Genomic DNA, 14,949 nt, shown 5'->3' with positions numbered 1-14,949 from the left:
TACCCCAGCATACCCCAGTGTAGTATATACCCCAGCATACCCCAGTGTAGTATATACCCCAGCATACCCCAGTGTAGTATATACCCCAGCATACCCTAGTGTAGTATATACCCCAGTGCAGCATACCCCCAAGCTTTGTAAGTTATATCGGTTCTTTCAGTTTATTATAATACAGCTTAATTTACCGGGTAACCTTTCAATTTCGTATCACCTGAAGCTTCGATATCCCAGCTTATTTTACCTGATGATTAACGACCTTTAGCTACCTGTGGGGTTAGGTTAAGTTAGGGTAGATTAGGAAAGGTTAGTGTTAGGGTGTTTACTCATCAAGGTAAGTAAGCTGGGGTGTTTAGTCATCAAGGTAAGTAAGCTGGGGTGTTTAATCATCTAGGTAAGTAAGCTGGGGTGTTTAATCATCAAGGTAAGCAAGCTGGGGTGTTTAATCATCAAGGTAAGTAAGTTGGGGTGTTTAATCATCAAGGTAAGTAAGGTGGGATGTTTAATAATCAAGGTAAGTAAGCTGGGGTGTTTAATCATCAGGTGAAGTAAGCTGGGGTGTTTAATCATCAGGTGAAGTAAGCTGGGGTGTTTAGTCATCAAGGTAAGTAAGCTGGGATGTTTAATAATCAAGGTAAGTAAGCTGGGGTGTTTAATCATCAGGTGAAGTAAGCTGGGATGTTTAATAATCAAGGTAAGTAAGCTGGGATGTTTAATAATCAAGGTAAGTAAGCTGGGGTGTTTAATCATCAGGTGAAGTAAGCTGGGATGTTTAATAATCAAGGTAAGTAAGCTGGGGTGTTCAATCTTCAGGTAATCCTAACACATCCTGGAGTACTGTTTGATAAATCCTACGGGAAGTCCGACTATCAAGGGACAATCTTATCAGTGAGGCAGATACGTAGTGAGGAATGAGAGGTGAGGGAGGTAAGGAGTGAGGAATGAGAGGTGAGGGAGGTAAGTGGTGAAGAATAAGAGATGAGGGAGGTAAGGAGTGAGGAGTGAGAGGTGAGGGAGGGAGGGGTAGGGAGGAGGAGAGGAGGGAGGTGGGGTGGGGAGGAGGAGTGAGAGGTGAGGGGAGGTAAGGGGAGGAGGGAGTGGAGAGGTGAGGGAGGTGGGAGTGAGAGGAGAGGAGGGAGGTGGTGAGGAGGAGAGGGTGAGGGAGGTAAGGAGGAGGAGGAGGAGAGGGAGGTAAGTGGTGAGGAGGAGAGGAGGAGGTGGGGTGGTGAAGAATAAGAGATGAGGGAGGAAGGAGGAGGAGGAGAGGTGAGGTAGGGTATGGCGTGAGGAGGAGAGGTGAGGTAGGTGGGTGAGGGGAGGGGAGAGGTGAGGGAGGTAAGGAGTGAGGAGTGAGAGGTGAGGGAGGTAAGGAGTGAGGAGTGAGAGATGAGGGAGGGAAGGTTCGCCATCATGGAGGTATGTTCACCATATTCCTGGGTAGGCTGGCTGGAGGTCCTCACATCTCAAGTATCCTCCCCACCTCCCTCCACTCCCTTACCCCCCCTACCTCACCCCTCCACTCCCTTTCCCTCCCCACCCTCACCCTCCACTCCCTTTCCCTCCCTACTCACCCCTCCACTCCCTTCCCTCCCCCCCCACCTCACCCTCACACCCCTCCACTCCCTTACCCCCCTTACCTCACTCTCTCCATTCCCTTTCTCCTCCCTCATTCTCACACCTCTTCCACTCCCTTCTCCCCCCTACCTCACCCTCATCCCTCCACTCCCTTTTCCTCTCTCCTACCTCGTCCATTATACCAAGGTCGACCCCCACCCCCCTTCCCCTTCTGCCTCTCTCCAAGATGTCCGCTCGTGTAGTACCTTCCATAAATGGAGACGCATTTCACTCTTTACAAAACAAATGAAGTGAGGATGATTAAACTAAGGCCACGCAAGGATTCAACACTCTCTACGTGATTTGAGATGCAGGAGAGAGACACACACACACAAAGGGGATTAGATCCACCATGAGTGAGTTATGGAATAGAAACGACAGTCATTTGTTTTATTCTAGCTGCGACGTCAGAGTGAGCTTTGTTTATCTCTGTTGGTAAATACGTCACTTCCTGCTCCCCCCTCCCCACAGCCACTAGGATGTACGCAACTTGAAAAAAAAAACTAACTATATCTGGCTTTAAAAATGTCTAAACTCAAGGAAAACATAAAAAAACTATAATTACTTTTTTCTCGGGGATTAAAAAAAAAAAAATATATATATATTGTTTGTTGTAACTACAGAAGCGAGACGAGCACATAACATAGCCTGGGCCCATTAAGTAAACAAAGAGGACGATACTCTATTCAGGCTACACACAGAGGCGGATGAGCGAGGTGGGGGGAGGGGGTGAGCCAAGGGAGAGGAGGGGAGAGTAGGTAGGGGAAGGGGATAAACGGCTTAGTGGAAATCTGTCGTACAAGAGTAATGGCCGGTGTTAATAATTGATCTGTGATGCCGAGAAAATACCTTCTGTTAGCTGAATTTCATAGCCAGTTTATTTTCCGTCCTAACTTGGTGAAATACAATGAAACTTCTATTTAACGGACTATATAGAGATGAAAGTCCTTTATATCGATGGTCCATTAGATGTGAAACTCTCCCTCTAACGGACTATATAGAGATGAAAGTCCTTTATATCGATGGTCCATTTGATGTGAAACCCTCCCTCTAACGGACTATATAGAGATGAAAGTCCTTTATATCGATGGTCCATTAGATGTGAAACCCTCCATCTAACGGACTATATAGAGATGAAAGTCCTTTATATCGATGGTCCATTAGATGTGAAACCCTCCATCTAACGGACTATATAGAGATGAAAGTCCTTTATATCGATGGTCCATTAGATGAAACCCTCCATCTAACGGACTATATAGAGATGAAAGTCCTTTATATCGATGGTCCATTAGATGTGAAACCCTCCCTCTAACGGACTATATAGAGATGAAAGTCCTTTATATCGATGGTCCATTAGATGTGAAACCCTCCATCTAACGGACTATATAGAGATGAAAGTCCTTTATATCGATGGTCCATTAGATGTGAAACCTTCCATCTAACATCATATGAAAAAAAAAAAATCCGTTACATGGTTTCAATGTAATATAATTTGTAACTAGAATCTGTAGCAGGAAAATTAACACGGACATTCATTATAAAATACATCGTTAAGTGAAGTTCATTGCTTCTATTCACACTGCTGAAGAATTACTGCTGTTCTTTTCTGTTCTATACTGTTCTGTTCTGTTCTGTATTTGACTAACAGGACCCCAAGAGTGTATGGATATTACTGAATATTCTGGCAAAAAAAGATAAGGATTTGTATCTCTAACTTTCTAATAAACAAATCACAAGCGGTGTTCCTCAGGGCATAGTGTTCCTTCCCCGTCTATTTCCTGTCCTCATACAGCACGTCAATCACATAGCAAATTTCACTGTGTATTATACGAGCAAGACCCAAATTATCTTGAAAGACCCTCCAGAGAGTCACCGAGCGTCTACATTCATTCAGACGTCAATCAGACATCAATCAGACATCAATCAAGACATCAATCAAGTCATTCAGTGAACAGAGAAAATAAGAAAGGTCAACGAGGAGAAATTTCAACTTCCTCACAACGAATGGAAGAAGGAATTGGACACAAGACGCAATAAATCATGTTACAAGAAGAGTGGAAGAGAGGAACAGCAACACAATACAACGAGGTCAAGAAGAATAGATTAAATCAGCTGAAGATTAGACACCCCCAACTAAACCTAACCTAACATAATCTAACTTAACCTAACCTAACCCAACCTAACTAAATACAATCTAACTAAACCTAACCTAACCATAACTAACCCAACCAATCCTGACATAACTAAACCTAACCTAACCTAACCTAACCATAACTAACCCAACCAATCCTGACATAACTAAACCTAACCTAACCTAACCACCCAACCTAACCAACCTAACCTAACCTAACCTAACCTAACCTAACCTAACCTAACCTAACCTAACCTAACCTAACCCAACCTAACTAAATACAATCTAACTAAACCTAACCTAACCATAACTAACCCAACCAATCCTGACATAACTAAACCTAACCTAACCTAACCTAACCATAACTAACCCAACCAATCCTGACATAACTAAACCTAACCTAACCTAACCATAACTAACCCAACCCAACCCAACCTAACCTAACCTAACCTAACCTAACCTAACCTAACCTAACCTAACCTAACCTAACCTAACCCTCTCAAGGTATAACAATAGGGTATTTAAATCAATCATCAGGTGAAATAAACTAATATGAGTCAATCTACAGGTAATTTGGCTGTTCTCTCTACAACAACAACCGTAAATAGTAATATATCAGTATTTACTAATGGATTAAGATTAGATTATATTATATCTTATCCTCTCTAACTGATAGGCCTATGTAACTGATAGGCCTATGTAGAGTTTGTTGATATACTGGGGAGATAAGTATGGTTGGGGAGTTGGGGGAGAGTGAGGTTTGTTGACTGGCTGGGGAGATAAGTATGATTGGGGAGAGTAATAAGATACGCACGGTATTGAGAGAGTTTGGGGGAGACTAATGACTAATAGTATATGTACAGTAACGGACTAGAGGGAGGAGGGGGGGAGGGGGTGTAGTCCGTTATATCGAGGTGGATTAGATGAGAAACTTCGATATAATGGATCATCTCTCTCTCTCTCTCTCTCTCTTTTATTTTTCCTTTCTCCTCCACATTCTCTCTCCCTAACTACCCCCTGTTCCTTCTCCTCTCCCTCCTCTTACTCTTCCTTCTACTTCTTCCTCATCTCCCTCTTATCACTCTTCCTTCTTCCCATTCACTAATCATCTCTCCCTCCCTCTTCTTCCTCCTGTCAATAATCATCTCTCCCTCCCTCTTCTTCCTCCTGTCAATAATCATCTCTCCCTCCCTCTTCTTCCTCCTGTCAATAATCCTCTCTCCCTCCCTCTTCTTCCTCCTGTCATTAATCCTCTCTCCCTCCCTCTTCTTCCTCCTGTCATTAATCCTCTCTCTCCTCCTCCTCTCCCCTCACCACTCCTCTCTCCCCTTGAAGCAAGCACAAGGGGACAGTGTTCTCCACAGTGCTTGCCTGCATACACCCACCTCTCCCCTTTCTCCAGCTTGTCATACTATGTGCCAAAGCAAACAGAGAAAGCAAAGCAAAGCAAACAAGAACAACAAACAAGAAAAACAAGAAAAGCAAAACGCACACCTCCAACGACAAATATCCAACAAATAAAATAAAAACACAAAACAAACGAAAAAATATGAAGGAGAGTAAAGCAAACAAGGAAGAACAAATAAAAGAAATAAATCAAATAAAGTCTATACCAGTGGCATCAGTTGGCACTATTCGCCTGTGATAACAAGGAGGATATCAGGGCACTATAAACAGTCCTTGGCACCATTTGGCACCCTTAACACCACTAGCACCCATGGCACCCTTAGCACCCTTGGTACCATTATCACTCTTGGCACCAATATCACCCTTGGCACCATTATCACCCCTGGCACCCTTATTACCCTTGGCACCATTATCACCCCTGGCACCCTTATCACCCTTGGCACCACTAGCACCCATGGCACCCTTAGCACCCTTGGTACCATTATCACTCTTGGCACCAATATCACCCTTGGCACCCTTATCACCCCTGGCACCCTTATCACCCTTGGCACCATTATCAACCTTGGCACCCTTATCACCCCTGGCACCCTTATCACCCTTGGCACCATTATCAACCTTGGCACCATTATCACCCCTGGCACCCTTATTACCCTTGGCACCATTATCACCCCTGGCACCCTTATCACCCTTGGCACCACTAGCACCCATGGCACCCTTAGCACCCTTGGTACCATTATCACTCTTGGCACCAATATCACCCTTGGCACCCTTATCACCCCTGGCACCCTTATCACCCTTGGCACCATTATCAACCTTGGCACCCTTATCACCCCTGGCACCCTTATCACCCTTGGCACCATTATCAACCTTGGCACCCTTATCACCCCTGGCACCCTTATCACCCTTGGCACCATTATCAACCTTGGCACACTGGTATTACGACGTATCAACCAAGTGATTCTCTATCTCAGTCGTACCAAAGTGCCACCTGTTTCAGATATTGATAACAGGTATAGCTACACCAGCCATGGGACCACAGGTGTTTTTAATCACAGGTGTTGTGGTGATCTGTGAACACCTGTTGACCAGATGTTGCTTTTTGGAGTCTTCCTTTACACGTTTAGTAGTTCATTCTGCGATCAAATGCATTGTTACTACCATCAGGCCGCATGTTAACCTGGTACCTGGCTGTCTGATACACAAGACAACAGGTATGCATTTTTCCAGTATAGATCACATGAAGATTAGCCACCCCAACTTACTTTACCCTACGATTAATCACCCTATTGCTAATCCAACTTAACCTAACCTACTGCTGTGCCCTCTTTGTTTACAAATCTGTCAATCACTTGCTTGACAACAAATATTTCAAGGTCCGGAATAATTAGAGATACAACTTAAGGCACCCAGAGCTGCTAAGACCACCCCCTATGCGCTCCTCTCAGTCCCAGACCTCCATAAAATATCACAGTGTGAAGGTGTGGACCAACTTACCTCCACACATCAGAGCAAAGACTACGCTCCCTTCCTTTAAATCATCTCTTAAAAAATATCTATTGTCTAAGTATTAATATTTCTTGTAATATCTACTTTATATACCTGCTTTTATTGTACCATCAAAACCATTTTATTAGAAATTATCATATAATATAAGTGTAAAAAAAATAAAAAAATAAATATTGAAGTGATAACAGTGGTAACATTATGAGATGTTCTTATTCTCAACCGGCTCAGTCATGTTATTATTATCCACTCTGTATCTGTGTTTGTCTGGCTAAATAAACTGTTACAATTCAAAACATAACGTAACCCAACTCAACTACCACAGATATAAAGTTAGGGTGTTAATAATTAAAGTGAAATAAGTTAGGGTGTATATTATTCTAGTAAACCGCCGGACCTGAGGGTTAACAAGTGAAAGGTGAACCACAACCATAACAAATCAAACTCACGAGAACAAACGGCATCTTGTTACTGTTAATTATTATTATTATATTCTCTCTCTCTCTCTCTCTCTCTCTCTCTCTCTCTCTCTCTCTGGCGCCCGTGCCATGTTTATTATGACTGCGGCTCTTCATTCACTGGCTGGCGAATCAGAAGCCCGCGTTCATCTAGTGCATACCTGTTGTCTCAAGATACCAGACAACATGGGACCAGTTTTACCTTCACGACGCTTTACAACAAAATTTTGACTCGAAACTTAATAAAAAAATAATATTAAGACACTAAGAATTAAATAAAGAATAAGAAAGACGGACAAGAAATAATGTTCAGATCACAAGGAATAAGAATGACGCATAATAAAGAAAAATAATGATAGGAAAAAAAATATGACTTATGGACGGAAGCAAGTGTGTTCTAAGAGAGGGCACGAAACACCTCCCCCACACACTAAACGCTGTATTGTCACCGTGTTGAAATACCCTGTGGTGTGACCTTCTCCCCACCTTATTATATCGTATTTGTATCACTTATATTAATTGTATATTATTATATCACTTAAGTAAACCATTCCCCAATTATGTAACTTTTATCATATCTGTTGACTGTATATTATCAGCCGTTTGGATACCATGTTCTTTCAATAAACTGTTAAAGATTATTAAACACACACACGCACGCACGCACGCACGCACACACACGCACGCACGCACGCACGCACACGCACGCACACGCACGCACAGGTCGGGGTCGAGAGAGGTTCGGGCCAACTCCGTCTGATGATCGTGAGAGTAAACACCGACTCTCTCAACCTATGTGTGTCACACCTGGAGGAGGAGGAGGAGTAGTTAGAGGAGGAGTAGTTGGAGGAGGAAGAGTAGTTGGAGGAGCAGTTGGAGGAGGAAGAGTAGTTGGAGGAAGAGGAGTAGTTGGAGGAAGAGGAGTAGTTGGAGGAGGAGGAGTTGGAGGAGGAGGAGTAGTTGGAGGAGGAGGAAGAAGGGAGGAGGGAGGAATAGTTGGAGGAGGAGAAGTTGGAGGAGTAGTTGGAGGAGGAGGAAGAAGGGAGGAGGAGGAGAAGTTGGAGGAGGGAGTAGCTTTGGGAGGAGGAGTAGTTGGAGGAGGAGGAGAAGTTGGAGGGAGGAGAAGGAGGAGTGAGAGGTAGTTGAGGAAGAGGAGAAAGGAGGAGGAGTAGTTGGAGGAGGAGTAGTTGGAGGAGGAGGAGTTGGAGGAGGAGGAGTAGTTGGAGGAAGAGGAGTAGTTGGAGGAAGAGGAGTAGTTGGAGGAAGAGGAGTAGTTGGAGGAGGAGGAGTAATTGGAGGAAGAGTAATTGGAGGACGTGGAGGAGAAAAACAAATACAAAAATAAAGACGGAGAGAAGACAGACGATAAAGAATAAGATGAATGAAGAAAACAAATAAGAAAGTAATAATGGTGAAGAGGAAGGAGAAAGAAGGGCAATAAAGGAGTCAATTATGCGTGTGGATGTGATAGGCGTTTGACCTCTTGATATTGTTAATTTGACCTTTGACCGTCTTGAGTACAATGACTTGACCCCTTGATTACGTTGACTTAACCCCTTAATTACGTTGACTTAACCGCTTAATTACGTTGACTTAACCCCTTGAACACGACTTAACCCCTTGAACACGACTTAACCCCTTGAACACGACTTAACCCCTTGAATACGACTTAACCCCTGGAGTACGATATCTTAGCCCGTTGATTTGAATATGATGATCTATGTATATTTTGAAGATAATAATAATAATAATAATAATAATAATAATAATAATAATAAAGAAACCAGAAGAGGGAAAGGTGTACACACAGAGAGAGAGAGAGAGAGAGAGAGAGAGATATACAAGGCCAACACAACCAGGTTTATTGAGGAGAGGAGGAAGGAGCATTGAACCTTTGATAATGACAGACAAACAAACAACCTGAAGAAGTTGATCCCCCCCCCACACACACACACACTTACCTAGTTCCCTCCCTACCATTCTCCCTGCCTGACTCCCTCCTTCCCTCCTCCTCTCCTTCCCTCCATCATCTTCCAAGCCTTGCACCATCACCCTCCTGTCTACTCCTCCTTCCCCTACCCTCCCCCCTTCATAATCCCTGAACATTCTCTCCTACAATCCCCTTCTCCTCATAATCCCACAATCACCCTTCACCTCCCTCCTCTCCCACTTCCTCCTCCTCACTCCTCCACCCTTCCACAACCCCTCCCTCCCTTACTCCTCACCCTCCTCCTCCTCCTCTCCCCGTCCTTGACCTCGAGAGACGGTCAGACTCAAACATCTTGGGCCGTTGCCACGGATGCGCAGTTCTGGAATGTGTTAATTTAGACACTTGCCTATAACACTTCTCTATAATTATTACCTATAACACTTACCTATAACCTTATCTATAAAACTTCTCTATAACACTTACGTATATAGCATTTCCCTAAAACTCTTCCCTAAAACACCTATAACACTTCCCTATAATTATTACCTATAACCTTATCTATAAAACTTACCTATAACACATTTCCCTATAAATTATTCCCTATAACTATTACCTATAACACTTAATAATACAACACACGAGTCTGTAATAACAGTTGTAATACAAAGAGTAAAAACTACGCGACTTGGGGGTCATCTCCGTTGTTTTTTTCATAGTGCGCTGCGTAGTTCCGTAGTTACCAGGTGTCACTATGCGTAATTCATCGATATACAAAGTTTCGTAGTTTACGGTACATACTTGAAAAAAATTCTACGTTACACTGCGCACTGTTCGTATTGTTAAGCGCAGTTTGAGAATGTGATATTAATACCCATGTGTGATTTAAGAGAAAAGTTTACTGCGCAGTTTAGTGTTCTGTTGCTATTTGTTGATTCGTATCGTGTTCTGAACTCTGCAGGTGTACAGTATATCATAGTCCTGTAATAAATTGTACATTAACTATCACACTAACAATAACACTGGCTATCAATGAATTACGCAATATGTATGTGGGGTTAATGTGCGCAGTTTTTACCTATCGTGTGATGCGCAGTTTGGAATTTGTGTCAAGACGGGTAGACTAGGAATGGAATGGAATAAAGGGATTTTGGTTAGATTAGGTCTGGTTAGGTTAGGTTAGGTTAAGATAAGATAAATTACGGAAGCATTTAGTCCAGTCCAGTTCAGTTAAATTCAGTCCAGTCCAGTTAAATTAGTTTAGGTTAGGCATAGTTTAGATCGAGTAGGTTAGCGTCCAGTCCAATCCAGTTCATTCCAGTCCAGTTAGGTGAGGTGAGGTGAGGTGAGGTAAGAGAATTTTAATCGTCACAACCAATACGGCGGGGTGCTTAAACGTCACGTGATTAAGGTCCCCAAGCGACGACCGGCAGCGACCGTATCTAAATTTTGGTCTTAATTTGGAGTTAGGAAAGATAGCGACGTCCTGTGTTGCTACCGTATCTCAGGGGAGGTGGGGGGGGACGATGATATAGTGCAGCTAAGTTGTAGTCTCTCTCTCTCTCTCTCTCTCTCTCTCTCTCTCTCTCTCTATCTATCTCACACACCTGGACGCTCCCCCAGACGTCAGTTCAGGTGTGGCGGCAGTAGTTAATGCAGGAACAACAACTACAACAACAACACGCTCTACACCTCTCATACTACCTGGCCATTCCTTAGAGCCGAGTAGAGCACAGCTAGAGACAGAACCCCTTGTGTGAGCGCGTTCTAACACTGTATCGAGGATAATAGAGCAAATAAGAGCACCGTTAGAGTTCCTTTGATTTGAGAGCGTTAAGCCGTATCAAGGCTCAAGACGCGTTAAATCCTCCTTGAATACACGAAACATAAAAAAAAATCCCGTCAAAACAACAAGACAACATTGGTTAAGTTACACGTGAAGATAAAAACAAATAAATCACGTCAAGACAACAAGACAACATTGATTAAGTTACACGTGAAGATAAAAACAAATAAATCACGTCAAGACAACAAGACAACATTGGTTAAGTTATACGTAAAGACATAGGAAAAGACTGAAGACAATAATACCATCACTTCAAGACAACAGGTGTGGTCAATATGATCTTTTGCTTGTTTGAGAGCACACACACGCACACACACACACACACACACACACAAAGACAATTTCTAACCAGTCGTTCCACGCTTGTTTATTCATTCAACTGTGTCAAAAACTGGGTTGTCTGGGGAATTTACCTGTCGGCTTAACCTGGCCTCGTGTACCCGTATATTGGCTCGAAAGGTGAGATATACAGGTAAGGTCATATAATTAATGATAAATTCTCTACAGCTGTGCACAATGGGTTGGTTTATGTAAGGGTTAGGTTAGGTATTATACTTTGATTGGTAAAAATTTGTGTAACTGGCCCCCCTGTCTTCCCTTATGGTGGTGAGCTGGTGATGATGGTGGTGAGCTGGTGATGGTGGTAACTGGTAGTGGTGGTGACTGGTAATGGTGGTGGTGGTAACTGGTAATGGTGGTGGTGGTGACTGGTGGTGGTGGTGGTGGTGACTGGCTCTCTCTCACTCACCCAGATCAACAACAACACCTTTAAGATATGAATCAATCTCCTCAATGAATAAATGAGATGAAAGTAAACACAAAGACCTTTTAACACACTCCAGTAACCAATCTTAACTCCACACACCCCACACACACACACACACACACACGAGTACATATTCTCACACGAGTACATATCCCTCCCTCCCCCTTTGGGGTCATCACCCGTACCTTCCTTGGGTACCCACACTGGTGCTTATTGTTCAGTGTGTGTGTCTATGTTGGGTGTGTCGTGTTGAGTGTCACATGTTGGGTGTGTCACATGTTGGAGTGTGTCATTGTTGAGTGTCTGGTGTGTCGTGTTGAGTGTCACATGTTGGGTGTGTCGTTGAGGTGTTGACATGTCACATGTTTGGTGTGTTGAGGCTCACATGTTGGGTGTGTCGTGTGGTAGGTGTCACATGTTGGGTGTGTCGTGTTGAGTGTCACATGGGTGTGTCGTGTTGAGTGTCATGTTTGGTGTGTCGTGTTAGTGTCACATGTTGGGTGTGTCGTGTTGAGTGTCACATGTTTGGTGTGTCGTTGGTGTCACATGTTTGGTGTGTCGTGTTGTCGTGTTGAGGTCACATGTTGGGTGTAAGCCGTGTTGAGTGTCACATGTTTGGTGTGTCGTGTTGAGTGTCACTTATTGGAACCATCGTGTTGGATGTCACATGTTGGGTGTGTCGTGTTGAGTGTCACATGTTTGGTGTGTCGTGTTGGAGTGTCACATGTTGGGTGTGTCGTGTTGAGTGTCAGTTGTTGGGTGTGTCGTGTTGTGTGTCACATGTTTGGGTGTTGTGTTGAGTGTCACATGTTGGGTGTGTCGTGTTGAGTGTCACATGTTGGGTGTGTCGTGTTAGTGTCACATGTTGGGTGTGTCGTGTTGTCAGTGTTGGGTGTTGCTATGTCAATGGTTGTGTCGTGTTGGAGTGTCACATGTTGGGTGTGTCGTGTTGAGTGTCAAGTGTTGGGTGTGTCTCATGTGTTGGAGTGTCACATGTTGGGTGTGTCGTGCTGCTGGAGTGTCACATGTGGGTGTGTCGTGTTGAGTGTCACATGTTGGGTGTGTCGTGTTGGAGTGTCACATGTTGGGTGTGTCGTGTTGGAGTGTCACATGTTGGGTGTGTCGTGTTGGTGTCCGTGTTAGTGTCACATGTTGGGTGTGTCGTGTTGGAGTGTCACATGTTGGGTGTGTCGTGTTGGAGTGTCACATGTTGGGTGTGTCGTGTTGAGTGTCATATGTTGGTGTGGTTGCTGAGTGTCACATGTTGGGTGTGTCGTGTTGAGGTCACATGTTGGGTGTGGCTGTGTTGAGTGTCATGTTAAAAAATGTGTTGAGTGTCTGGCATGTTGGGTGTGTCGTGTTGGAGTGTCACATGTTGGGTGTGTCGTGTTGAGTGTCACATGTTGGGTGTGTCGTGTTTAATGTCTCTATTTGATCTTTTTGTCGTTTTTGTAAGTTTTTGAGAATCTGTCTTGAGGATTTTAATGATGTATTTTTATTATTTTTTTTATTTTTTTTTGGGGTCGAGATTCCTTCCTTCCTTTCCTTCCTCCTCCCAACCCCCCCCTCCTCATCTATACCTCACGGATTCATACCTACCCTCTCCTCCCCACCTGCCTGTCTCCAGTCTCTGTCAAAGGGAGACAGTGAGAACTACCACCTGGCTACACCAGCTGGCTCCCATACCACCTGCTCTCTCTCTTTCACCAAAATCCTATCTATCTAAAACCTCATCTTTGTCTCTTTCTACCAATACCATATCTCTCTTCCTATCTCTCTCTATCCCCTTACACTATTTTGGTCTCTCCCTCGCTGATTCCTCTCTTCCTCTCCATTTATATATATTCCCGTCTCTATCTTTATCTCCGTTCCCTTCCCGCTTTCTCTTTTTTTCTTCTCTACGCTATGAGTCAGAAGGGTGAGAGAGAGAGAGAGAGAGAGAGAGAGAGAGAGAGAGAGAGAGAGAGAGAGGAGAGGAGAGAGAGAGACTTCCTATTCTCGGCTTCTAAGCTCTCAAGACGAATTGTTGTTTCATCTCAGCTGATTGCAAAACGTAAACAAAGATGGCAGGGTTTTGTTTATTAAAGGTTTTGTGTTGTTGATATCCTGGGTCAATACACGCTGTTTTTTCTTTTGTTTTGGGTTGGATGTATGTTTGTGGTGGACATTTATTTAAGATTTGACTCTCATGTTGATAGATACCGCTAACATTGGTATTCATTTGATATGTACTCGTAATATTTACACTCATTTGACATGTACAGCTAATGTTGACACTCATTTGACAGGTACAGTTAATGTTGACACTCATTTGACAGGTACAGTTAATGTTGACACTCATTTGACAGGTACAGTTAATGATGACACTCATTTGACAGGTACAGTTAATGTTGACACTCATTTGACAGGTACAGTTAATGATGACACTCATTTGACAGGTACAGTTAATGATGACACTCATTTGACAGGTACAGTTAATGATGACACTCATTTGACAGGTACAGTTAATGATGACACTCATTTGACAGGTACAGTTAATGATGACACTCATTTGACAGGTACAGTTAATGTTGACACTCATTTGACAAATACTACTAGTTTGTGTCCAAAAATAAGAGATAAAAAAATGCCTGAGTGTCTATTGTCTACGAAAGTCAAAGGAATCCTCTCTTTCACTCTCTACCTCTCTCTCTCTCTCACTTTCTGTATCTCTTCCTCTCAGTCGCTTTCTATTTTTCTCTCTAATTCTGTCTTTCCTCCCTCCTTCTCTCTTCCTCTCTCTCTCTCCTTCCCTCTCAGACTTTTTCCATCTAATTCTTCCTCGTACTCTCTCCCTCTGGCTTTCTCTCTCTCATTACCTTTCTCTACAAATATCTCCTTTATTGTGTGTGTGTGTGCACAGTATTATTTCCTATGGATGTTACCACTTCAAGCATCTAAAAAGACTAACTGCGAGAGAGAGAGAGAGAGAGAGAGAGAGAGAGAGAGAGATTATATGCACAACAACTTGAGGTAACAGAGAAAACCTCATTAGCAATGTCGAGTTAGGGAACGAACTTGCAAACAGCGATCACAAAGAAATTAGATTCCAGTTAGATTTTCAGGGCAGACGTAAGGAAAATTCCACTGAAGTACCAGATTTCAGAAGGGCAAACTTTGACAGTTTAAAGAGGCAACTGAGAGAGGGGGTGTCGCGCTTGGCCGTGAACCTGACAGATGACACCGACCTGATAACGAGATCTGAGATTGCCGAGTTCCACGACAATTTAAATAATGAGTTACTTAATGCACAAAGGCAGA

The 14,949-nt window shown here is 43.4% G+C and overlaps 1 protein-coding gene across 1 annotated transcript; it reads right to left on the bottom strand.

Annotated features, from left to right (window-relative positions):
* Positions 1-5,401: 5,401 nt before the first annotated feature.
* On the bottom strand, positions 5,402-7,116 carry LOC121876552 (macrophage receptor MARCO-like). Its single transcript, XM_042381751.1, has 2 exons — positions 7,102-7,116; positions 5,402-6,079 (listed from the first exon to the last, which is right to left on the bottom strand). The coding sequence occupies exons 1-2, from the start codon at positions 7,114-7,116 to the stop codon at positions 5,402-5,404; spliced, it is 693 nt and encodes a 230-aa protein (XP_042237685.1).
* Between the last annotated feature and the right edge of the window lie 7,833 nt (positions 7,117-14,949).

This window comes from Homarus americanus, unplaced genomic scaffold (assembly GCF_018991925.1).
Source record: "Homarus americanus isolate GMGI-L3 unplaced genomic scaffold, GMGI_Hamer_2.0 scaffold28, whole genome shotgun sequence".
Classification (NCBI taxonomy): domain Eukaryota; kingdom Metazoa; phylum Arthropoda; class Malacostraca; order Decapoda; family Nephropidae; genus Homarus; species Homarus americanus.
Note: the sequence above shows the minus strand (reverse complement) of the source record. Positions and strands in the feature narration are given on the sequence as shown.